At 45.5% G+C, this 27,204-nt stretch overlaps 1 protein-coding gene across 3 annotated transcripts in view; it reads left to right on the top strand.

Annotated features, from left to right (window-relative positions):
• LOC149352675 (heat shock factor protein 1-like) overlaps positions 1 to 27,204 on the top strand; it is a 49,016-nt gene that overhangs the window by 3,742 nt on the left and 18,070 nt on the right. For all 3 annotated transcript variants that reach the window (XM_089581893.1, XM_089581892.1, XM_089581894.1), the window contains exons 3-7: positions 2,516 to 2,637; positions 12,590 to 12,958; positions 15,172 to 15,440; positions 22,067 to 22,238; positions 25,399 to 25,688. In XM_089581893.1, the coding sequence (XP_089438019.1) occupies positions 2,516 to 2,637; positions 12,590 to 12,958; positions 15,172 to 15,440; positions 22,067 to 22,238; positions 25,399 to 25,688 (1,222 nt within the window). The remainder of the gene's footprint in view (positions 1 to 2,515; positions 2,638 to 12,589; positions 12,959 to 15,171; positions 15,441 to 22,066; positions 22,239 to 25,398; positions 25,689 to 27,204) is intronic.

Below are 27,204 nucleotides of genomic sequence, written 5' to 3'. Positions count from 1 at the left end.
GAGGCGAAATTCTAAAGGCCCATGTACTGTGTGATGTCAGTACATGTTACAGAACCCCAGGGGGTCGAAATTTCCGGAGCTCTTCACTGCGGCGTCCCTCATAGCCTGAGTCGCATTGGGACATTAAACCCCCCATGAGCCAAACCAAACTAAAATTGTTCTGGGGTTTTTCAGCGCCGCAGCCGGGTAATCCTTTATTTGGGCAAGGAGCTTTTGAGCTGGAACTGGTATGAGAGTAAGCCAGTTAATTTTTTGTGATTGCTATGGTACCTTTGTAGTTGAAGAGTACTGATATTAAATACTTGTTGTTTCTGTTGTGCAGAATAAGGGGTGGATACTTGGAAACTAAAAAAAAAAAAACTGAATTTGATATGCCTCTGCATGTTTGAAATAATGTATTTCCTGGAAGTGGAAATAATTTGGTACCTGGAAGTGATACGTATATGGGATGCCATGTCATATTTGATCATATCAGCTTGATTGCTCATAGGTCTGCTGTGTACTGACTCATCACAGCCACTGCTTTGCCTGCGAGCCTTCAGTATGTAGTGGGAACAAGCATGTGGAAATTAAATGGTTCTGCTGTGGTAGCAGATTGGGGTCACTTCTGGCTCATATTTTGATGTGAACATAGCAGAAGGGATGGTCGAAAACTTGTGCCCATGTTTCTCATTCTGGTCCCTGCTCTTTTTCACACTATTCTCATTGAAGGGACTTTGTAATCTTGAGACATTGGCAACAGCTCAAGATAGTAGAAACATTGCTTGTTCGCAGTTGCTGCAAAACTGTTTCAAGGCAGTCACAAGGGTTGTCAAACAGTTTGTGGGAGACCTTTCGGGATCTCTATGTGAGCAGCAGGACTGTGGAGTAAATGCTTTGTTCCTACAGAAATCTGTCTACCCTGCAGTATGTGCCTGGATGTTGCCCATTCATTAAGGAAGTTCAAGATAAAATTCCAGCCTATAATCTCAGAGCTGTGCATTTGCCTGTTTGGCAGGCTTTGGCATTGTCTCAAAATTTTAATGTTGATGGGGCACTGTGCCTCTTGGGAAAATTTTATACTCTATGTGCATGTTAGTGCAGCAGGCATTGCATTCTCTACAATATTTTATTTGGTGCCAAGCAGGGGCTGGTTACCCTGTGAAAGTTTTCATCACTCCTGCATCTCTTTGACACACCTTAGACACTTATCATTAGGTGTCTTGGGCTGCTTAGGTGTTGCTGTTACTGATGGCAGAATACATGAAGTTTTGTGTGTACTGGTGTCTGATTTTTTTGTGCGGCTGTGACAGTGTGTAGTTACAGGAACACTTCACTACTGGATGCAGTGTTTCTGCAACTTCAGTATTTGTTTTTCTATTTTCTTTTTAGTTTTTAGTGAGTAAATTTTTGCAACTCAGTTCATTTCTTGTGATTGCACTGCTTTAAAAGTTATTTTTTAGCACATCTTTCTGAGTGCGCCAAGTTCAGAAGTGCGCAATACTGCATCTTGAAACCTTCATAAGCCTCAATAAAATTCTGCATTTCTTCTTTAACTTGACATGTAGTTAGCTCAGTGACACCTGAAGCAGTTTTTATAGCAGCCTTCAGGATGCATTTTGTGAGGTCAACGATAAGTTTACAAGGATTTTCAGTCATTACTGAAGGAGGCATGACCATGTCTGCTTCTTTATTTGGTATACAAAAGGGAATGTTGTAATCAAATAGCAGTTGGGACAAAAATGCATACTTTCCACAGTCTAGGTAAACAGAGCGTACTGTAAGTAATGAAACATGCAAAAGATGAGATGAGTGGAGATTAGCCTCAGCTAAAGTTTTGCCCCTTTAGCATATGTAATTAGCCTCTATTTAAGTCGGCACAGCAAAAAAAAACAGTTTGCTCAACAGTGCATGTTCTGCTGCTGGGTAGCATCTCCACGTTTTGTATGATCTGTGAGATTGCAGTTACTTGTGTTAGGCACTGCATTCCCTACCAGAAAGGCACCTTTCATTCAGTTCTTGTCTTGTAATAGACTGTTTTCATTCTACCTTTTTGGTGCTATGCATAGCATCTAAAGACAAACCTGGCAAGCACAAAGGCCAAAATAGGGCGCAGAATGCAGTATATGTGAGATTTTGATGTGTATGGATAAGCAAGCGGAGCGTACAGCATAGCCTTGAGCTGTGGAACAACTTAGGTCTCAGTATAGTGCTGTCTATATTTTCAGCATGAAATAAAGTGAGCCTAGCTAGTTTGTTCTCTTACGGCATTACTTTTAGCTGGTGATCTGGTAAATTTGAAAATGTTTTTTTTTTTTCTGTGTTCTTTGCACCTGTCACTTTACAAAGGTGGTATGCTGATGTAAGTTATGGTTAGTTATGGCCATAAATTACATCAGCATGTTAAAAAATTTTTGTTTTTGTTCCACAGAAATTTAGTTTGGATTTGTGAACACTGTTTCTAGTCTAATTGAAACTGAGTGCGAATAGATGTTTTGAAATCAGAATTGGACTTTTTCTATGCTGCTTCTTGCAGATGGCTTTCGCAAAGTGACCAACATAGACCAGGGCCTCAGGTCAGACCGAGAAGGGATAGAGTTTTTTCATAACTTCTTCGTGCGGGGTCAAGAGTGTCTACTTGAGTTTATCAAGAGAAAGGTAAATACTGCTTTTATGCTCTGTTGTCTCTTCACCTGTTCTTTTCAGTAAAACACGTTGGGTTAACTAGTAAATGTTGCTAAAATAAAATCCAACAACATGGACTAAAGACAGACTAAAAAATTGAAAGTCAATTTACATAGTTAGGCTAAACGCAAATTAGATGTGCTAGCACTTCGGTTTTCACTTTGGTTCTGGTGTTCTGATTCATTGTTCATGAATGGAAGCTGTTCGGATAGCGATAATGGTGAATGCCCATGTATGTGGAATTGGTCATTCTCTACTTCACATTCTTATATCCTTTGGAGTCCTTGTGCTGTTCTGGGGAAGTGGTGCAGCGGTTAAGCAATGCACCACTGCTGTGCGATGGTAGGTGCTGCCATCAGTGGGCCTTGTGGGACCTAGGTTGCTCTTCCTGAGCAACCTCTCAAGACCAATCAATAATTGACCTGCCACAGTGGGCAGTGTGTGTGTATGCATGCATGAATGCTTGTGTATGCACGCACGCACGCACACGCACGCACGCACACACACACACACACACACACACACACACACACACACACACACACACACACACACACACACACACACACACACACACACACACACACACACACACACACACACACACACACACACACACACACACACACACACACACACACACACACACACACACACACACACACACACACACACACACACACACACACACACACACACACACACACACACACACACACACACACACACACACACACACACACACACACACACACACACACACACACACACACACACACACACACACACACACACACACACACACACACACACACACACACACACACACACACACACACACACACACACACACACACACACACACACACACACACACACACACACACACACACACACACACACACACACACACACACACACACACACACACACACACACACACACACACACACACACACACACACACACACACACACACACACACACACACACACACACACACACACACACACACACACACACACACACACACACACACACACACACACACACACACACACACACACACACACACACACACACACACACACACACCTGGCAGGCTGCTCACAACCCAATGGGCAGGTGGGCAGCCTGCCTCAAAGCAAGTTTCAGAGATTGGGTTTTTGCGAGAATGCGGGTAGTAATGCTACCACACTGAAAACACAAAGTAGCCGGTGCTGGCCCTAACTTGAACTTTTTAGTCTGATAATGTTAAGGGTGCCATTGAGCAGAAAACCCAGCGGTGGCGTGAGCGAAAATCCCCAGAGAAATTCCCAGCCGTGACCTTGAGACGTCATCACAGCCTGGCCACCGTGGTAGGTGCCAACCTGCTCTCTGGATTGTTAGCAAACTGACTACCGTGGCAGGTGGTAGTTAAATTAATGGTTCGTCACTAGAGTTTGCTTGGGAAGAGCAACCTGGGATGCACAAGCCTCACCAGTGGCTGTGCTCGAAACAACAGCCTGCCGGGCGATGGCGCATCGCTTAACTCTTTCCCTACCATGGGGAAAATGACCTTTTTTAGGGGGTCTCAGTAGTTTTTTTTTTTGTGCAAAAGCTATTGGACCTAAAATTATACACAATACACGAAAAGAAAGCAGAATGAATGCTCTTTGACACATAATTTTCAACGAGTTCTGGCTTGCAACACAAAATTTATTTTGCGAAAAATGAAAATTTTGAAAAAAATTCAACAAAACTTGTAAATATACACTTGTACCTGAGAAGAAAAAGTATTAAAAATTTTCCAAAACATACAAAATGGTTGACATTCTATTGGCCACCACCAGTAAAGAAAATTAAAGATCTAAGTTGAAAAGTAGTCTTTTTACGTAAGGATAACTCGAAGCCCTACAGCTGGGCATGCCATGCAGCTAAGCAGTTCCTGCTGGTAAAGCACAAAGGAACGTTACAAGTTTTGCGGAACACTCTTGTTTTCAGCTGGATTTTGGCCTCATTATAACATTTCTTGCAGTTTCTGTACGTTTTCATTTTTTCTGGCTGGTGCTGAATGCCTTGAGGTGGTGGTGGAGCCCGAACTCTTGGTACATCTTCAAGTTCGAGAAGCTGCTTCACTAGTTCAGTTCTGAATGCCAGCTGATCATAGCGGGAGATTCTGGCAAGCTGTGCAATCTCGCGATTCATCCACCTATGTTCTTGAAAAATTAAGAAACTGTTTACACAAGCTATGTCGATGCAGTGAAAAAATAAAATCTTCCACCACTGCACGCGCTTTTGGAGAACATTGTAAGATGCAATCAGCTGGTCAAATTTATCGACCCTGAGCATGCCCACGTTGTAGGCGTCAGTAAGGTGCGGTTTTTTTTATTGAAATCTGCCATTTCCAGTCTTTTTTTTCCCTTCTTTTGGCAAGGACATGCTTGTTTGCCGTGTGCGCGGTTGACGTCATGTGGACGATGCGTCGATCTTTCCACTGAAGGTAGAGAACTTCCTTGTCCCAGAGCCAGCGCACATCACCTCGCTTCGCCTTTTTTTCCCAGCTGGTTTCTTTTAGTTCCTTTGGAAATCCGCGGCGGTCTTTTCGGGTTGTGCCACAAGCCAGTGTCGTCCTTTGAAGCAAGCTTCGAAATAGGTTGGTCGATGTGTAAAAATTATCCATATATATACAGTAGCCCTGGTCCAAATATTGGTTGCACAGGCGGGTTGCAACATCATACGCTAAGCCATGGGCACTTGGCTTTTCTCGCTTGCCCGTGTAAACTATGAACTGTATGGTGTTGCCCGTTTGTGGGTCTGCGAGAACCCACAATTTGTATCCCCATTTGGTAACCTTATCTCGAATGTATTGCCGAATTCCGGAGTGCCCTTTTGATTTTACCATTCTTTCATCAACTGGAAGTTTGCGGTGCTGTTGAAAAAGACTGGCCGATCGTTCATTGATGTGCTGCAGCAGCCACGAAACTCTGTCAAATTTTGATGCGATTTCCAAATTAGGGTCGGACACGTGCAGCATTGCCAACAGAGCCCAGAAACGCTTTTGGGGCATGAGCTGTGGTGGAACCATTCCAGCAAAAAGTCTTGATGTGTTCCAATAAAGATGGAGCCGCGGTAATTCAACAATCCCCATGTAGAGGAGGAGACCAATGAACGTCGTCATCTCTGCAGGGGTGACCTCTTTCCAGGACCCATCCGCTTCATTGTAGGTTGGCTTCACTAGGATCTTCATCCAGGCATATTTGTTTGTTTTTTCACATATCTTTCCAATCACTTCCGCGGTAAAAAAGAGGCGGAAAACATCAGTAGCCCAGAGCAGTCGACGAGGCCTGCTGCGGAGCGTCAAGCCAAAGTGAATGCCTGGCTCTCTTCTTGGGCAGAACATCACTCTCTGCTGCGCAGGAGGCAAGGAATCTTGCCCAAATGACATGGACACCCTGGGGATTAGATAAATGACACCGACAACAGAAATAAAACATCCGGAGAAAATGTGGAGACACCGAAAATGACCCACACGAAGCAAACCGAAACTAACTGGAGCGAAGGTGCCGATGTTCCAGGCCGGTTTGCATCGTCATCGCTGTCAGAACTAAATTCTGAAGAAAATGCAGCATCTTCCGACTCACTGCTACTTGTGTCGTCAATAAAATCAATCTCAGACAAAGCGGAGTCGCGAGATTTGCGACGTTTTGGAGCGCGCGATGTGCTTGCGGAGGCGTCCATTCTCGCTTTCGACACAGACGCTCCCTCGTTTTCAGAGCATGTTTAAAAATAGCCACCTCGCGGTAAAAAAAGGAACGTCATTGAAAACGAAACTATAGTTGTTAGACTATAAGACAGATGGCGCAGCGTGCCTGTAAACAACGCGGAGCGGTCCGAAATCGGCGCAAGCATTCATCGTTAGCGGGCTAACGATGCTCTATGGGCGCGGTAGGGAAAGAGTTAACCGCTGCGCCAGGATTGTTATGAGGACTCCCCACTATCTGTGAATGTGAAGTATAGAATGACCAATTCCACATATATGGGCATTATTAACTCATTAATGCTACTGCTGCATGCCCTTAAGGTGGAGCTTAAGTGTCCTCTCCACTTTTTACTTCCGCTGATGCGTCACGAGCAAGAAGAAAGAGACCAGAATGATGACAGCTATTGGCATCAGGGCATGTAATACTGAAGTGTCACCGGTCAAACTGTTACCCTGCCTTTTTACAATAACTGCTTCCAACAATTTGCACTGAAGCGAAAAAAAAAAAAAAATGATCTCAGTTCACACTTGCAGGAGCAACAATGAGCAGGCAGTTCTGTGAGGGCAAGCAGAGATTCTTGTAGATTAAGATTCTTGGTGAAGGCAGACACACACTTGCACACAAACTGTTTGAAGAGTTTTTTATTTTTTTGACATGCTAATGATTTTATCAGTATCACTTCCTCCTGGCAAAAGGAGATTACATGTGATACTGTAATCATGGCTGAATGCAGGCACAGCTTCCTTTCTTGGGGGTTTCCATCAGTGAAGTAAACAAGCTTGAGTCAGTACTCATTCCATCTGCTTTGTGTTCTGTGGTCTTTTTTTTTTTTTGTGCTGTTGGATTTTATTTCAGGTCTTCTTTTGTGCCACTGACTATAACAATCTTTTTCTTTTTGCCTCTGTGTTTGCCTTCTACATGCCTGATACCGTGGTGGGAAGCATTAGTTGCACCATTTGCGCTGAACTGCATTGAACCAGCTGCATGTTCGTACAGATGGGAGATATTTCGTAAATTTGTGCCAATGCTGTGCTTGAATACAGTTCGTACTATTGACAGGAGTTGTGGTGAGCGCCAGGCTCTCTGCAAAAAAAAACTTAAAAGGATGATTGACTGAATCCAGTCCCATTTCGCTCTCATGAATTTTTCCTCCTGCTCTTAAGCGTTTCATGCTTTCACCATAGTAGCGCAGTTGCTATTGGAGCCAGCATTCTCCAAAACTGACATCGTGAATGCACAAGCAGAAGAAGTAATGCAAAAAAAAGAAAAGGAGGTTTAGGCTTCGCCTTTAAGAGTAGAATGCCGTAGCTTCATCGGGTCTCACTCACGTCGCTTACTCAGTTTCCTCATTCCTAATTCACATACACATAATTGTGTATGAGTCAGTATGTGTCTATAAGACATTTCACTTCACGAAATCAAAGAGCACTGCACATTTGCTGGGTCCACCTTTCTTTAGCTTGAAGCAATGAGCCTTCGTGACCTTGGGTAGCGTGCCCATCTCACAGTCGGAAGGTCCTGGTTTCGAATCCCACCGAAACCCAAATTAATCCAATTTTCTTTTCAGCCCAGTTTATTGATCCTTTTCTTCCATCTGGATTTTTTGCTCAAGCCGACGACGATGACATCGGCTTTTCCGTATCACGGGACCCTTAACGCTATTGCATTAAAATAAAACATAAAAGGGATCCATCTGAGTGCATCCTAGAGAGGTTTAATGTGAGATCTATGTTGTGCTGCTGTCTTTTTTGCCGCAGGTGCCATTCCGCCCCGCAGGGGCATCTGCTACATGTAGATGTTGGTGAGTTGCGACACCACGGGTTCCTAAGCATCCGCAGGGACATCCCCGCAGGGGGATGATGGTGGCAGTGCGTCACCACGGACCCGAGCACCCACGCTTAGCCGTGCGTGGCTTTGCCATGTCGGGGGTAAAGGGGATCCTGGTGGTTGAGCTGATGCCGAGCGTTGGGACTTTTAAGGCCCCTCGGCAGAGGCAACACACTACTTTAATCCCCAACTTCCTGTAGACGGCACCTCCAGCCTAACCCTGACCGGGGGAAGGTGACAAGGTGACCAAACTAGCTAGCGGAGACTTGCTCCTAGAAATACACAACAAAGTTCAGGTTCTTAAACTTTCTAGCGTTGTGGCATTTGGGAACATTCGTGTCTCCGTCATACACCACAGGTTACTAAGCACTGTCCGTGGTGTGATCTCTGAAATAGACTTTCTAGATATTACTGGAGATGAAATGCTGGATGGCTTAGCCGATCAAAATGTCACCAAAGTTGAACGAATCCAAATAAGAAAGGAAAACAAAGAAATCCCAACGAAGCACCTTGTACTTACTTTCACTTGTTGCACACTTCCCGACTCCATTGAAGTGGGGTACACAAAGATTGGCGTGAGACCTTACATTCCCAACCCCACACGCTGTTTCAATTGCCAGAGATTTGGCCATGGTTCCCAGAGTTTCCATGGCCGCAAAACCTGCGCGAAATGCACTTCAAAAGAACTCACTTCAGAAAACTGCGAAGCAGCCCGCTGCGCTAACTCTGAAGGCGGACACCCAGCCTGCTCCAGGCCTTGCCCATCGTGGACAGAAAAAGAAATAATTACACTGAAAACAAAAGAAAACATTTAATTTAAAGAGGTGAGAATGCGTATCAAAATGGCAGGCAACTTTTCTTCTGACTCTACATACAACCTTTGCCGATGTGGTGCAATGGGGCGATCCATCACACTGTCCTCTGGCACCTGTGTAGACCTCATGCAATGAGGCGTGGCGGAGCCATCGATCCAGGTGGAAGTAGCTAATACTACACCACTACCTCCAAAGCAGATCATGCTGCCTCTCGAGGCAGCAGGCCTCAAGACCTCTGCCCACGAGGCGAGGTCTGTCACAAGACCCACGTGCAGTCTGCACGATCGTCCAGCGCCTCTGAAGAGGTGATGGACACGAGCCAGGGTAGCTCCGTGCTGTCGATGTTGCAGGTACGGTGGAACTCCCTGGATTGAAAAAAGAGACAAGTCCTGAATCATGGGGCCAATCTAAACAGTTTCTCGCCGACGTACATAAAACAAGATGGCATTCTTAATACATTGAAATTGCAGGGGATTTTTAAATAACCTAAAAGACATAAAGGACATCTTACCTCCATTCTCTTTTATTGCTTTGTGTCTGCAGGAAACTAACCGAGGTCCCAAGTGTACAAATGTACTAAAAAAATGTTATTCTGTTGACCGAAAGCGTGCAGACAGTCTGTTGGGAGGAGTAGCCATCGTTGTGCAAAGTGCAATAGCAGCCCGTGAAGTAAAACTTAAAACTAAATTAGAGGCTGTAGCAGCCACTCTACTTAAATATAAAACTATTACAGTGTGCTTTCTATACCTCGAGCCACACCTGAAAGTTACCCACATAGAGCTAGAAAACCTTTTAGCACAACTACCAGAGTCTTATCTGGTAGTTGGCGATTTAATGGACATTCCTCTTTCTGGGGAAGGGAAAAAACATACCAGAGGTCAAATTATAGAGGATCTTATTCTGAGCAGTAATATTTGTTTGTTAAACTCTGGTAAAAGTGCACACTGCTCTCCAATCTCAAGGAAAATGAGCTATTTAGATTTGTCTTTTAGTTCACAGTCTGTTCTTAACGATTTTAAATGGGATATCGTTCACAACCAATATGGCAGCGATCACCTTCCGGTACCAATAAGTTTAACATCTCCACCACAAAACATCCCAACAAAACAGCGACTTTGGAAGCCTCATTTAGCAGACTGGCAAGTTTTTAGGACAGAAGCCACTATAGAAAAAATAGCTTTAGATAATCTTAACATCGATGAGATAAATAAAAAGGTTACAAATTGTAGTCTAGCTGCCGCACACTAAGCTATTCCTCAGTCTTCTGGAGGGGTGCAACAAAACCACTAAGTGTGGTGGACACAAGACTGCAAGGAAGCAAAAGAACGACAAAACAAAGCGTGGGGTATATTTCGAAGGTACCAGACACAGGAAAACCTCATAAATTTAAAAAAAGCCAAAGCTAAAGCTCTATACGTTCGTCGTAGCGCTGAGAAAGCATCAAGGCAAAGTTACATCTCATCTATAAACAGCCAGGTCACATCGAAAAAATGTGAGAGCAGGTTTGAAAATTAATTAGCAGTTTCTCACTGTTCACAGTTCCTATTTTGAGAACACCTGGTACACAAACAAGTATAAGGGAACAGGCAGACATATTAGGGGAGCACTTTGCTGCAGTTTCGAGTTCCTCACACTGCATGCAGACTTTTTTAAAATATAAAAACATAGCCGAGAAACAAAGGCTCCCAACTAGCGGCAGCACAATTGAACAATAGTCTCTTCACACTCCCAGAAATAGTGTGCTGTCTGCAGGAAAACTAACCGCTCCGGGGCCTGACGAAATACACTATTCAATGCTGGTCCATCTTTCCCAGCCTCAGTAGAGGCACTTTTGAAATTTTTAACAAAATATTGATACTAGGGAGAATACCTGAGGTTTGGAAGAAAGCTATTATTGTACCGTTTCTTAAACCTGGAAAGCCACCAACCTCCCCTAGCAGTTATAGACCGATAGCCCTTATGAGTTGCCTAGCCAAATTCTTTGAAAGTGTCCTGAATATAAGATTGACTTTTGTCCTTGAATCACATGCACTCCTTGACATTCATCAATGTGGTTTTAAAAAAGCATGCTCAACAACTGACCATCTAGTTCGCCTTGAAAATACTATGCTTGAAGTTTTTATACAGACACAAACAAGACTGCCTAGCTGTCTTTTTCGACCTGGAGAAGGCGTACAACACAACTTGGAGGTTTGGGATTCTTTGCAATTTTGTAGAACTTTGCATCCGCGGCAGGTTGTTAAACTGCCTAAATGGTTTCCTGTTGAACCGCTGATTTCAAGTATGCCTGGGATCAACCCTTTTCAGGAACTTCGTTCAAGAGAACGGGGTTCCTCAGGGGTGTATTTTAAACACAACACTCTTTGTTGTAAAAATGAATTCCATAAGCAAAATAATCCCAAAGTCCATTATGTATTCAGTCTGTGTCGATCTTTAAATAGCATGCAGGTCCTCCAACGTAGCAACATGTGAGAGGCAAATACAGTTGACAGTAAACAAACTAGAGACATGGGCAGACAAAAGTGGATTCCGGTTCTCCACACAGAAAACTGTGGGTGTTCTGTTCTCACTAAAACAAGGCCTACAATCCAACCCCACTTTGCAACCCCATAGCCTGAGTCGCTTTAATGCACTGAGAAGTGTTTCACTAAGTTGCTGTGTACGAGGGAAGCTTTCTTTGCACTTTCACTAAGTTGCTGTGTACGAGGGAAGCTTTCTTTGCACTTTTAAAATTTACTGATTAGATCTTTGCCACAGCTAATGTAAATAGTTGGTAAAACTTTGACTGCAAAAGGGTTAAGGTACAAGAATGTTACAGGGCGTTTTTAAATATGCCTGCTCATGATACGTAATACGTAATCATAATACTCCCACTCAAGAAAACCCAAGCTTGAAACAAAATTAGCTGATAAAGTGCACTTAAATATAATGAACACTAGTATTGGCAGCCATTTTGGTGGTTTACCTGTTGAAATTTTCAGGATTTTTATTCAAGCATGTTACGTTGTGCAGAATTCATTGGCGTAAAAGACATGACATACAAAAGTATGTTTATGGGTACGGAATTGTGTGCTGAATTGAACTTTGGAGCAGCTTTGTGAGTGAGGAATGTGCACAAGAAGAAAAAAATTCCAAGAGTCGTGAACAATTTGGTTTGGTGTCACATAGTGCACAGCTGTTACTCAACAGTGATAGAGCAAGAAAAGTTTTACAAAAGCATCCTAAAATGCAGTTAGCTTCCTAAAAGCTTGTTACTGGTCCTGTGCAGTAGTAGGCCATGCCAAAATTCAGTACTAAATAGCCATGAAGGCTCGTAAAAATTCTGCATAGTAGAGGCGTGTGTATAGTTTTGAGTGCTCAATTTAAGCCTGAAATTTGACCACTGAAACGGATGAGCTTACTACATTTGCTGCATTGTCATAATCGCGGTCGTTGATCTCTGAGGCAGTTGAGCTGATCTTAATATAACCCTATGCTTTGTCGATCATGAATGGATTCACAAAGTTGGCTGCGCTACAGAGTTGGGGAATACATTTGCAGGTGCCATCTGGCCGGGCCGGGGGGGTCGGTCCTGATGATGGACGCGGCCGCAATGAGGTCCTCAAGGAACTGCTCTCCAACGTTGGCAGCATGCAGGGTCGTCAAGAGCATATGGACCAGCTGCTTGCTGATATGAAAAAGGAAAATGAGGCTCTATGGCGGGAAGTAGCCCGTTTGCGTCAGAAGCATATGAAACAGCAACAGATAGTTGAGAAGCTTATCCAGTTCCTGGTCACCATGGTGCAAGCCAACCGCAACATTACTGTGAAGCGCAAGATACCACTGATGTTGCATGACAGCCCCAACTCCAGCTCCAAAGTTCCTCGACTGACGAAGAGTACCTTCGTCACTGACTACCAAGTCGCTTCCGTAAGTGCTTCAGATGAGTTCATTGGCAGAGCTGAGAAATATTTTTTAACAGGGGACATGGATGTTTGCGGCCGAAAACTGGTCAAAAAATCGGATTTTTGTTTTTTTCATTTTCGCGATCCTGAGGTCATTACGCAGCTATCTACGAATTTTCGTTGAAAATACCACCTAATTCATGTGTTATAGCGTTGCAAAGGCGTGAAACCGCGCGCGTGGCCCTTTAAATTGAGAATTGAGGTCTAATCGCGCCAAACTGATTGGCCACAGTTTGAGAAATATGCGTTCCTCCGGCCCCATTTTGGTTTCGTTAGAAAGGTCTCAATTCAGGCTATTCCCATATTCCAGCTGAAAACTATGAGCAAGCCCTGAAAGCGGCAAAGAAACAAAATTGCACAAAAAAGAAAGGCTGGCCAGGGCTGATTACCAAGCTGATTACCAGGCTGTGAAGACATCAGTTGACAATTCACTGTGTAAGCACCGCATCAATTGCACTGTAGGGGAAAGAAATAGCGCACCTCTATGATGTTTGCCCTGTCCCATGAACCCAAAAACCAATTTAATTAATTAAAGGACCGTGTAAGCACCGCGTCAACTGCACTGTCGACGAAAGAAATAGCGTACTTACCTCCATGATGCTTGCCCTGTCCCATGAACCGGCCAATTTTTTCGCCCCGTTTGTTCTTAGGATCTGGTTCGCCATTGTTTTTTGTTCCTGTTTTTAGCCTTTTTAGCCCTGTTTAGCTGCGTTACCGTTGGCTTTTATTAGTTTTAACTTGACTCTTGCCTCACCTGAAGCCGGGAAGTTTCTTACAAGTGTTTACAACTTTCGTAGCCTCATGTTTATCTTCATGCTTTAAACTTTTAGCTTTGTCTCGGCATGTTTTTGTTGGTGCTATTTTTTGTTTGTTTATTTATTATACTTTTTTCGTTTTGTGTTTTTTGACGCTGCTTCGGTTCTTTCACTGTCTAGTTTGTGGCCTAGATCTTATGTTGTAACTGCTCTCGGGAGTGATTTTCAAGAGGTTATCTGTCGGTTCTCAGCACACGTGCGCACAGAATTGTAACGCTGCCTCAGATTATCTGGTTTCACTGGGTTCGCGTTCCCGACTAACGGCTGTTCCGCCATCTTTTCCAAGGTTTTGTTTTTTGCTTTTATTGCGGCCCCATTTGCCATGCGCTTTGCCCTCTCTCCACCTTTATACCACTCTATATATTTCCGTCCGTTTCTCCCCTTTTTTTATTGAAGTTGTTAGTCAGCACTTTGTTCCGTGTTTCAAAGTGTCTTTCTACGTCCCTGCGTCCCAAAGTTCACGCTGGCCTACATGTGGAATCATACCAACTGGACCAGAAGAATGCCATTTCGCATTCTGCTATGGTTTTCCGAATCACGTGACTGAAATGGCGACTTTTGGTTGGTTGGCGGTGTTGACCGCTTGCAGCCCGGAGCCATTTTGAGGGTCGCCCTGTCCCACTGCCACGGCCAAATGAGGTTCGTCAGGCGCTAAGCAAAATATTTCGATTCGCGCAAGTCTTAGGCTAAAAAAACTGACAAGAAGCGAAAGGTAGAGATCTGAAGCACGCTAGGTACGCTGTATTGTCGCATCCTGGTGTCTACATTCGGCGACGACGCTCCGCGACGGCCCGATAACGCCGTAACTGGTGGTGCTTTGCGTGACAGCGAGGATTAAACACATATCCTGTGGCAGCGAAAGGTATAGATCTGAAGCGCGTTGGGTACGCTGCATGGTCGCATCCCCTTGTGTACAATCAGCAATGAAGCGCCGACGCTTCGCGATGGCCCGATAACGCCGTCACCAGCGGGGCTTAGCGCGACAGCGAGGAGTGATCAGGTCGATTTCTGCCGCGTACAGACAGTGTTAATCGTGACTGTGCAGATGAAGAAGTGATACCTAAGCAGCTTTCGTTGACAGCCAGCAACGGCGCGATAGATCGAGCTTTCCAGTAAAGGCCGATTCACACGATGGTCCATTCGCCCGCGGCCTGCGCACTACGTGTTCATGCGTCACCACATTGAGAGGCGCGCTGTCGGCCCGCGGCCTGGTCAGGGGTTTAAGAGATGTCACATCAGGTGTAGCCATGGAAAGTTGTCAGGTGGCGCTCAACAGCATACTGAAACGGCAGTGTTACATTGTCGGGAGGGGCCCGATTAGGGACCATGAAGAGTTAACTGGTGATTTTGTTGCCCTATGCAGCCTGCTGGTTCCCAGATGTCCGAAGGCCCTGTAATTCGTGATGTGACTGACCTAATGGATGACTTCGGAGAGACAAGTAGTGAGCCTTTGTCTGCTGGCCAGTCCCCAAGGGTCGTTGAGGTGTCTACTGCTGGGACACCAGTTCGCTCCTTGGCTTCACCGGCAGCCTCCAGTGATTTGGATGCTGGTCCCATCGTGGCCAGTCCCCTGAGCACAGCAGATGTAATGGAACCTCTGTGCTTGCTTGACCCTTTGGAGGGTGGCCAGAGGTGAGACCGTGCTTGATGTGCTAACATTCAGCTGTGACATTCAGCTGTTCACTGTGGTTTAAAAGTTTGAAGTTACAGTAGTGAACAAAAAGTTATGGTGTTATGTTTTTTCATATAAATTCACACTATCACAGATATAAAAGACCTATTTGCTAATATGATGCAATAATGCTCTTTTCTTTCATCAGGTGTAGTTGGTCGCATAACTGTTTGCCTGCAGTTTGTTTTTCATTTTTGTCCTTTCATGGGCGCTTCCTATTGTGTTCATATTTCACTTGTTCTGCCGTATTTACTCGTATAATAGGCGCACTTTTTTTCCAGAAAATTCGGCTCAAAGTTCGGGGTGCGCCTATTACGCGGGGTAAAGTTCCGGAAATTTTTCGACTCGCAAAATTGAACATACCGCATAAACGCACCCGTGTACGGGCCGCACCCTGTTTTCCCGAAGGAAATATTAAAAAAAAAAAGTTCCATGTAAGGGCCGCACTAAAACTTTCCACGACCCACGTGGGAATAGCCTTCGAAATGCATGCACCATGGTGTCCGGGATCACCTCTGGCTGTGCGCAACGGGCGCTTGATCGCGGAGGCCACACACGCGCACAGGAGCTTCCAGACGCCACCCACTGAGGGAGCCCAAGGCCAAGCTCATCATCATCATCAACTTTTTCCTTTGCTGCGAGCTTTCGCTATCCGTATCGGCATCAGCATCACCAGCTCCTGTATTTTTGTGGCTGTCAAAGTGCCGGGTTCTGTGGTAGCGTGTTAATTCATAGTTGTGGCTTTGCCACTGAGCGTTGCTGTTTTAACACGACGGGCAAGCACCTTAATAGCTACTCGGCTGGGAGTTTGCTTCCGAACACGGCAAACATGCGGCAGGTTGGAAATTCGACGTGGCCGAGAAGTGCGGCAGTTGCGACTGCTGCATGCCTGAATTTTCACATGCGACTCCAAGCGCCGAAGTTTTCGTGGTCCTAAGTCGGGAAGGTTTCCAGCTGTAGATGAAGCTTTCCAAACTTATTTAAAGTGAGAATCCCTGAAAACTGTGTGCGGCTGTTCCACGCAATGTTGTTGTATGTGCTGTGGGTCCACAGCAGCTGTGACGGCAGCAGCACTAGTGAGGACTAGTAGTCAGTTCAGCAAAAACTTTGTTCAAATAAAGATTGGGGGGGTGGGAGGGGGTGGGGGAGGCATTGGCTTGCAATCGTGTAAATACAGTATTGATCACAGTGCCAAGTTCGGGGTGCACCTATTACGTGCGGAAATAAAAAAAATCTGAGTTTTCGCGACCGAACTGGTGGTGCGCCTATTATGTGAGTGCGCCTGTTATGCGAGTAAATAAGGTAAATTAATATTAGCTTGCTGGCACTTTCTGGTGACATATTCACCGGTTACATGTACAGTCGAGGCCGCCGCGATGGCCCAGTGGTTATGGTGCTCGGCTGCTGACCCGAAAGGCGCGAGTTCGATCCTGGCCGCGGCGGTCGAATTTCGATGGAGGTGAAATTCTGGAGGCCCGTGTACTGTGCGATGTCAGTGCACGTTAAAGAACCCCAGGTGGTCGGAATTTCCGGAGCCCTTCACTGTGGCATCCCTCATATCCGGAGTCGCTTTGGGACGTTAAACCCCAATAAACCAAACAAAACCAAACATGTACAGTCAAAACTCAATCTGATGACACCCGATTTTACGAAGTTCCCGTTTTAACGAACAAATTTTGATTCCCTGGCAAGTACTCATATCTTTCAATGTTTTCATCAATCCGAAATAACGAAACAAACTTGAGCAACAAACCCGACCTAACGAAGTTAATCCAGGAAGACATGAGTAAAAAAGCAGGCAATTTCTTACCGTATAAATGCGTGTAAGGGCCGCACTTTTTTTTCCAGATTCGAGGGCCAATTTTCGGGTTGTGGCCTATACATGCGATGTGGAAAAATTTTTTTTTAAAAGTAAGAACACACCAACAATCGGGGAATGTACAGCATTTGTTCTACATTCAATCGTCACTCGCAGAGTGTTTCTACGCGAGCTGGTGCTGTGCTCTGGTGCATGCGCTCTGGTGCATGCTCATCCGACGAGAAGTCGCAGAGCATGTACGTAGTCAACGCATTGCCGTTGTTCTGCACTGCACATAGCAGAGCAGCTCTTCTTCCAGTTCGGAAAACTTGTATGGTTTTGCCTTGGAAGCCGCCCTTTTTGCAGCTTGTGTTCCTCAATGCATCCTTTTGGTTACGTCATAGTTGGGCGCACTTCTCGGCCACGTCGAATTTCTGCCTGCCGCACGCTTGCCGTGTTTAAGAGCAAACTCCCAGTCATGTAGCTATTAAGGCCCATTTTGCTATAATTCCAACGCTCGGTGACAGCACACGAAAGCCACAATTGTGGAGAACATGCTACCGCAACTCCTGTGCCTTCAACAGTCACAAAAAGCTGGAGCTGGTGATACTGATGCCGATATGGATAGCAGGAGCTCACGGCGGGGGAAAAAGTTAACGATGCTGATGATGATGAGACGCGGCCTCGAGTGTCATCCGTGGAGGGCACTTGGAAGCGCCTGTGCGCGTGCTTGGCCTCCGCGATCAAGTGTGCTGTTGCTCGCAGCCGGAGCTGATCGTGGAGGCCATGGCACGGGCATTTTGAAGGCTATTGCCATGTGGGTCTTGGGAAGTTTGGGTGTGGCCCTTGCATGGATCTTTTTTTTTTCTTTTTCAATATTTCCGTTGGGAAAACGGTGTGCCCGTACACAGGTGTGGCCCTTACAAGCGTTTATGCAGTATTTTGTCCACAGTGTCTCGCAGCTTGTTGGCAGTGGGCCAGCAGTATCATCTAGTTGCCTAAGTTATGGCCCTAGCTTTGTTTTGATAGGGCTCGTGCTGCGCCGCTGCTCAGAACAACAGACTCTGCAGTTGGCAGCGCTTCCCACCTTGCATTCGAATCTGTTTTACCAGATGCCGCTTTCATGTACAAATGATTTGGGATGCCTTTGCAGGATTCTCACACTCACTGGCGCAGGTTGTCTGCAAATACGATGCCACATTAGTATTTTGGTGCCGTAATGTTATGATATTAGGTTTCAAAGGGGCGAAAAATGCCATTCTCAGTTTTATGAATTTTTTTATTTAATGAAATAATTTGCTACTGCTCTTTACTTTGTTAGATTGAGTTTTCGCTGTATTAGTGCATAGTTTTATAAGCCCAACCACCAGCACCTGCAAGATGGCTCAAATGGCAATTATTCGTGGTCACTATTATGGGATGAAACACCATCATCTTCCTCTGGATTTCAGAGTAGCGCAGTTCACTCTGTGACATGCGGTTTGTTTTCTGATATTTGCAGGAGACGCGAGAACTAACAACCAAGTTGTCGAGGAAGACATTGTTCGTGTGTGTGAAAAACTCTAGACTGACTAGATTTTTTGGCTAGTTCGGGCTTTGGTACAGCAAACTTTTTGGCAGTGAGTGCTCAACTTCAAGTACTTTTTGGTACGTCTTGGCGACACGTGCGTCAACGGCAGCAGCTATGATGGCGGTGGCCATTTTGTTATTACTGCAAATTTCCGTGCATGAATGGACTTCCAGAGTCTACCACTGCCCAGCTCACAGGCCTTGCTAAAAAAGATAAAGATAATAAACAGCAGACTCTAAAATATGTGTGTAAGCGTGTATCAACCTATCATGGCACGCACACGGCATCGCAGCATGCACATGGGTGGGGACCATAGCTAAGCTAAGCGACAATATAATCACAAGTGAAAGGGCTGACAGAGATTGAAGACGATAGAACAGTGTACCTTCCAACACCTGCTTGTTCAGACTTCGCGACTGATTATGCTAGTGAGCTACAAAACGAAACAACTGAACTGCCATCCGCCGCCAGTGGCCATGTGGTTGCTCTGGCTGAAGTTTTGGATTCCAGCAAGACAGTGTTCCCTAACTGTGGAAGTTTTCTCTGGGGCCACCAGTCTCTTGTTTGGAGGAACGACCACCCGTCTTAGTGCTTCCTGTGGGCAGCTACGGCGCATGTAGTGTGCATGTAGGACACTGACACACAGCTGTGCATGGGCATCACGAAAAAACTTCACGTTCTGGCTAGTGCTACAGTTGAGCAGCAGTTCCGTCACTGTCATTAACACACACACACTTCGTGATGCCGCACACTCTGGCTCAACCCAGAGCAACCATGCAGTGATAACATGTCAGCCTAGTTCCTAGAAGTAGACTTTTATTTGTCGTTTTGTCTGCCAGCTATCACATTTAATTTGCATTACTTTTTAGAGCGTAGCTCTTAGGCAGCTGTTTCTTCATTGAGCGTCACCGTCGGCCTTGTCGTAACCAAGCAAACGGGCGCATTGGAGGATGAAAGAGAGCAAACGCAGCGGAGGATTGGAGACTGTGATAGCGAAAAAAGCGTGAGGAGGAAAGCAGTAGCGTGAAGGCAGGTTGCGTGGTGGTGGCCCTTGGCACTAATGAAGGAAAAGATTGTTCTGGAGCACGCTTGTAGGCTCGAGTTCCCATGAGCACGTCATAGCTCACAGCCCTGGTCCTCCTCTCCCCACGACCTTGGTGAAGCAGTGCGTGTGAACTTAAGGTTCAAGTTGTTTCGAACGCTCTTGAGAAGTCGGAGGGAGAGACGCAGCTTGACAGAAGCTGCGGCGCCTACTCCCGTTCTCGGTGCCACCACTCACTTTCAAAAATTTTGTGCTTGGTTTTCTGACAGCGCTGTACAGATCGTACTCGTGTGTCAATGTCTTCTTGATTAATGTGCTACTGCCTTCAGCGTGCAGCGATTACCTCTCCCCTCTTCCCTTCATTCTGTCTGAATGAACGCCTTATCAAAATGTTGATGGGCAGCTGTGTCGACCATTGCCCGGGGCATTTTGCCGCGCCATTTTAATTAACACGTGTGGAATTGTCCTTCTCCCGTTTGCGACCCTTTGTACTCAGTGATGCATGACGTTTTATGTTGAATGGTGTAGCTTAATATCAAATAGTACGTTACATAGTAGCTACGTGCACAAGTGATGATCATTCCCTCGAAATTTAAGGAATCTGAAGGAAGGAGTTACGCCGTTGCCGCATAGTTCTAGCTTCTAATTTTCTGAGCTTCGCTACCAGCCCACAAAGGTGTCTGCTATCGGCCATGCATCAGGGGGCCATGGTCAGCTGCGTATCAGATCAGACGCTGACTTGGGTATTGCTGTTTTTGTTTTCTTTTGAAGTGATAGCTTCACTTTGCTAGGTAGAGCCTGGTATCGCCGTGTGTGCAACATGACCTTTGGGAGAGCTGCAGGGGCTCTGGTCTGACGTCACAGCAGGCTGTATATGAGGAGGCGCGGGGCACTGTGCAGCTGAACACCTGCTGTAACCACGTGATCACTGACGTCAAACTCGAGTATAAACAGAGGCGCCGCGGCGCGCCTCGGCCGGAGCCACAAGATGGAGCCAGACGATGAGAAAGACGTGACCCACTGCACGACGTACCACAGGAGACTGGCTGCTTCTGATGATCCGGAAGACATAGTGATCAGGCAAGAAAGCCTGCAGAAGAGACGTGATTTGAGCAAAGTGAAGAGAGCAGCCGAAACACCAGAAGAACGTGAGCAGCGCTTCGCAAAATGACGCTCTGACGATGCAGCTAGGCGGGAACACCGGGCATTGAAGGCAGCTTCTGCGCCGCCGCCTCGACATCGGAGATGCCATCCGAAAACCGTTCGCCTGACTCTTATTAAGAAGTTGTGAGCCGATCTTCAATCCGCAAGTAACGTTTACATAGGTCCCAAGGCCAATAAATGAAAAGCGCTCAATGTCATCTCGACTTGTGTGCCAAACGAGTCTACCCAACAAGAACTTCTGCTTGTAGTCGGTGACTTTAATAAGGACCCCAGCAAAGACAGGCTTCATACAAGAGATCCAACAGCGTTTCAACCTTGTCGTCTCATAACATCAGCCCAAGTTTACGACTCAGTGGAAATTTTGTATAGACTTAGTGTTACAGTGAGAGCCAATACAGTCTTCACTGCGTGTGACCAAGATCGAGACCAAGAGTAACTTCTTCAGCGACCACACAAGCCTCTTCATAGTAGTTTCTCAATTGATGGAATAAAATACAGCCACTTCTGGTGTCACATAAGTGTCTTCATTGCAATAACCAAGGAAACAACAACAGTTTAATAAAAGCTTTACCAAGTGCAACCATATGGTGTAACTTAATGCTTTGCCTGGTGTAGCCACGTGAAGCTGTCGCAACTACTCAGTTTAACCAAAGCTAAACCACTGCCAATTTTGTAGGTGTTGCGCTGTTCCGGCTCATACATCTGTTCAAATGTGCTCGTATGGTGCCATTGGAAATGGGTAATATATATGATTGACATTTTGAACCCGGTGCTAAAAAAATCCATCTAGTTTGCTTTCATAACACCATCTGTTTGGTTTCAGTTTAGTTTTTTTCAGTTTCTAACGTTAGGAGGTGACGTGAAAAATAAAAAAAAAAAAAATTGCATATTAAATTGCAATTGCATGTTTACTGTACTGATCTTGCATTGGCTGTTTCCATTTTTAATGCTATTAATTGGAGTGTGGTAATCTCAGTGCATTTTATTCAAATTCTTTGTTTATTTGTTGCAGTTCGGACGGGGTGCCGTGTGACATTGTGGAAGTTGTTGTGGATTCTTCGGATTCTAGTCCAGAGAAGCCAATTGCAGCCTGTTCCAAGGGCCTAGTTACACCCGCCGTGAAGGCTGTACAGATTATGACTCCAGCTACTTCCACTGTCAAGCATGTCACTCCTGAGAAATCGGTAAGCTGTTGCTGAGATGAGGTTTTCAGATGGCTCTCTGCTTATGTTTCACTGTGCGCAAAATTGCGAGTATACAGCAGTTGAACTGGAAAAGCAGTCTACAAGAAGTGTATCATGTTGGATTGGTTGTTTGCCGTTAAGCCAAAAAAAAAAAAATCTTATGTTTAAAGGTTGGACTTTTCGGTTTGTTTGTTGAAAATTTGGCAGACTTCTTTTAGTTTTTATTTCAAGACCTAAGTTTGTTTTTTTTTCGGTGGATGTTAATTTTGACGAATGAAATACTGACCTTTTTTGGTGATTTAATGCAACAATCCTGTGCGGTCAAAAGTCAATTGAAGTCTATGTCTGTGCTTTGTCATCAAGAATAATTAATTTACCAGTAATTAGCGTGCAAATGGCAGTACTTGGAGCTGTGCTTGTAGAAGAAATTACTATCATCATTAAAAGACTACCTCAAGTTAAATGAGATAGCCACTGCAGGGCGGAGGCTTCTCCCATGTCTCTCCAATTAACCCTGTCTTGTGCCAGCTGTGTCCACCGTGTCCCTGCAAACTTCTTAATCTCATCCGCCCACCTAACTTTCTGCCGCCCCCCTGCCACGCTTGCCTTCTCTTAGAATCCACTCTGTTACCCTTAAGGACCAGCAGTTATCTTGCCTTCGCATTACATGCCTTGCACGCCAAGAATACTAACTTATTTCAGTTAAAACCGAATTTTGAAAACTGATTTTGATGGACTTTTCTTAGTTTTGTTTCATTTAAACCAAAATGTCCAAACCTTATTGATGTTAGTGTCTGCAGTGTAGGCAACCTACACTTAGTGTAGGCAACCTTACAAAGCCACTGTGCACATCTTATCAAGGAGTTTTTGAACCTAACATGTTTTCTTCCTGCCAGTGGTGACAATGTTAATTAAGCGAGTTGTGCCACACTGTCCCATTACATTAAACTTGTGGTGTGTTTCTGCAGTTTGGATATTTTTGATAAAATTTTGCCGTCACTGCAACTAAATGGAATTCCAGCAACCTATAGGAGCTGCAGCCTGTGCCATGTGGTAGGATTGTTCTCCTGATGTAAATGGTCAATATTGTTGTGCATTTATTGACTCCCTATCTAGCGAAAAATGGGATGAGTGTGACTAACAAATTCAGTTGCATTTCATATGTGTGCATGTTTTCACCTGCTGTTAGCACTCATATGGCGTTCACACGTATTGCATTTTTGCCTCACTGATGGTGTTTTACTGGTGTAAACATTAGCAGTTGTGAACACAGCAGACACACTTGAGAATAAGAAAAGAAAGAGTTAAGGGGGTGCTGTGGCTGCTTTAGGAGACTTAATGTAAAAGCCACCTTTGCTTGTCCATGCATTTTTTTTTTTGTGCCAACAGCTGTTAGTAGTAGTACCACCTATGGGATGTGTTGCTGTGGTAACGGAAAACTCTCTGCTACGTGGTTCTAATGTAATTTTGGTTAGGGATGCTGCAGTTGCTTGACTGCTGTAAACCAGCCAGACAACTGCCGAAATGTCATGGGTCATCATCATCAACACATCTACATATGCTGCAGGATACGACCTCTCCTATTGTTCTCCACTTACCTTAAATTGCCACATATAAGTTGGCCCTTTCATTTTAGAGTGCAGCTCTTAAGCGCTTGTTCGTGGGTCGAGTGACATCCCTCGCCGTCGGCCTCAGTGTAACTGGCAGAGCGAATGAGCAGCGCAGCAGAGGATGAAAGAGAGTGAATGCGAATCGCAGCGGAGGATAAAAATACAGCAATAGAAAGCGTGGGGAGGTAAGTGGAGGAAGAGGGTATGGTGGCAGCCAGAAGACTGGCTCCATGGCAGCGACCTGCTAAGAGATGGCACCAGAGTAGCATGCATCAGAGCCTTAGCGCACCGTCGTCTGTTCGCCCGAGGAGAGATTGAGCGGTGGGAGACCGCTGCAAGCTGCCCAAGTCGAAATCCAGAGTGGCCTACGTGTGGCACTGCTTGTTCCGTATGTGGTTGTCTATGGTTCAGACATCGCATTGGCTGCACTCAGAACTCAAAGGTGCTGTGATGTCACGTTATTTGTGTAGCAGCTGCGCCTGAAAGCAGTGACCACGAAGACTTTTTGCTAATGAATGGAAAAACATTCAGGTGTGTGATAGTTTCAGTTTGAAAAAGTAGTGTACGCAACTGTGGCAAGGTGCAGACCTTCTGCAGCCAGGGGAAACTACCACAGACAATGAGCCTGGCTTTTCATTGCAGCTGAGCACCACAGTCACCTCCATCACTCTCTACACATTTCTGGAAATCAATTTTCACAATTATTGATGTTGGAATGCAGACCCTGGACAGCCTCACCGTGCCATCTGCTAGCTGTCCTGGTCAGAACTAATGAAGAGTGGCGATTTGGGCTAGTTGGTTCATTAGGAATAGGCAAAGCAGCACAAAGGATCAGTATGTGTGTTGTCTCCATCACTCTCTACATATTTCTGGAAATCAATTTTCACAAGGATTGATGTTGGAATGCAGACCCTGGACAGCCTCACCGTGCCATCTGCTGGCTGTCCTGGTCAGAGCTAATGAAGAGTGGCGATTTGGGCTAGTTGGTTCATTAGGAATAGGCAAAGCAGCACAAAGGATCAGTATGTGTGTTGTCTCCATCACTCTCTACACATTTCTGGAAATCAATTTTCACAAGGATTGATGTTGGAATGCAGACCCTGGACAGCCTCACCGTGCCATCTGCTGGCTGTCCTGGTCAGAACTGATGAAGAGTGGCGATTTGGGCTAGTTGGTTCATTAGGAATAGGCAAAGCAGCACGAAGGATCAGTATGTGTGTTGTCACTCTTTTCCGTTGTCCGCGTTCTTTGCGCTGCTTTGCCTATCCCTAGTCCTGGTCAGCATAGCTCATAGAGCAACTGCTTTGGGCATTCAATGGTTACGGGTTCAAGTCCCAGGCCAGGACAAATTTTATTTGTGTGGTTTCTGTGGAAGCCATGTAGCTTTCCTTTGTAACTGTATGGTTGTGCTGAGGAGAATGATAATTAGTAATTACTGCCCTAATTAGCAAGCAGTTAGTGTTGCTTGGGCTTGTGGATTGCGATTTGGTGCATAGTCATGTGGAATAGTAATTAGCTTGCACCTGCATTTTCTTTTGTTTATTATATAGGTCGTTCCTGCATCGCCCTTGATTGACGGGGAAAAGCCAACAGTGCTTGGTGACAAGCAGGCAGCCAACGGTGCCTCGGACCTGCTCGATAGCTGCATCTTGCTGGAAGACCTCCCCTTGTTTGCGGGTGACACCACACCCCCTGTGGTTGCCTCCCCATCAGGCTTACCTGCAGCTAGCACTGATCTTGCCACAGAAGAAACCTCTGGGCATAGTAAGGTGGCCACAGCTCCACCAGCCAACATGGAGATGCAGGTTGCACTGCAGGACAAGACTGCCGGCACCACAAGGTAGGCCGGCATGCCTGAGCTGCAGCATGCATTAGCATCTAAAAATCCAAACCCATTGTTAGCAAGGAAAATACAGGCAGTGTGTGGTTGATATGCTGTTGGAGATTCCAGTGCTGCATGCTGGTGTGACAAGGGTTGTGCACCTTCATCTCCTGTTCACTGCTAATGCTTGGCAAACTGCCACCCCTCCTCTTTGTCACAAGCAATGTGGTGCATATTGATGACGAAGGGTTGTGCTCATAGAAACATAGGGAGTTTCATGTGCTGACATACTTGAACTTGCAAACAATCTGGCAGTTAGCAGATGAAAAGTTCAGGAAGCTATCCTCAAATGAGTTTGGACATTTGACCTACCAGACATGTGTATGAGTAAGCGTATTTTCGTTCCATGGCACAGAATAAACTGAGGCCATATAAATGTGCTTGCTGGAATGTTCTACTGCAGTGGAGAAAGGATGCACCTGGTACATTCGCAAGCACCACGTTCCCAGAGATCTGGAACAAAGTCTGTTGGCAGCTCATACTACCCTCTCAAGTGGGTGATGTTAGCAGTGCGCTATATTCTACTCTGGTGGTGATCATTGTGATGTGTCTACCATGGTGCATCTTTACGTTAGGCTTAGTAGAGACAGTTATTGAGAATGAAATGTTGCACAACATTGTTTGCATTGTTTCAATTTATGTTCTCCCGCACTACGTTAGCCAGAACTAGCCAGAGCAAAACTTGGCCAGAACTGTTAGTAATGCTTACTAGCAAGAATACAGTCGACGACCGATTTTTCTTTCTCTCTAGGAACCGCGAAAAAGACTGAAAAATCGGGCAGTCCGGGAAACCAAATTTCACCAAAAAAAAATAGCAAACTTGTTGCCGGAGGAAGCGGTCAGTGTATTGCACACATTCTGAAGGTCCTCATGACTAAATTTCGTCACGCGTCGTGTGCACAGATGATGGGTGGCGACCGCTCTCACGAGCTCGGCCTGGCTGTGCTGCCCTTGGCATGCCGCTGATGACTGCACAGGTTGGGACTAAGTCTAGGCGGGAAACCGAACACGCCGCTGTGGGAACTGCGCTGTGCCCGCAGTACGATGGGCCTGGAACGAGAACGCGAAGATGGCAAAAGAATTAAGAACCGAGAAACGGCTGAAGTGGCGTTGGCCTTCATCATCGTATCCGCCGATGTGCACTCTGCGATGGCTTGCATATAATGAGAAGCGTCTTGCTTGTCATTGAAATGCCAGTTGTTTACGGTTTTACGATAGGGAACTCAGAGTTACGGTGCACCACCATTTCCTTCTGCACTCACTGTTTCCGTGAAGCCTACGCCTCCCATGCGCTTTGCTGCTGCCTCTTCCTGTATTTGAGGCGAAAGACTCGGCACAGATGAGTTCAACGAACTCTGACTACTGTTCAAGTTCATGTGGCAGAAGACGTTCCAGAACAGTACTAATTCGAAACCACATGGGCGCAATGTGCCGACTCGCGCTAAATTTCAGCATCGCAATTTAAGAGGCTCCT

This window comes from Amblyomma mixtum, chromosome 3 (genome assembly GCF_055824585.1).
Source record: "Amblyomma mixtum isolate Tamu chromosome 3, ASM5582458v1, whole genome shotgun sequence".
Lineage (NCBI taxonomy): Eukaryota > Metazoa > Arthropoda > Arachnida > Ixodida > Ixodidae > Amblyomma > Amblyomma mixtum.
This window is presented reverse-complemented; position numbering and strand designations above follow the sequence as displayed.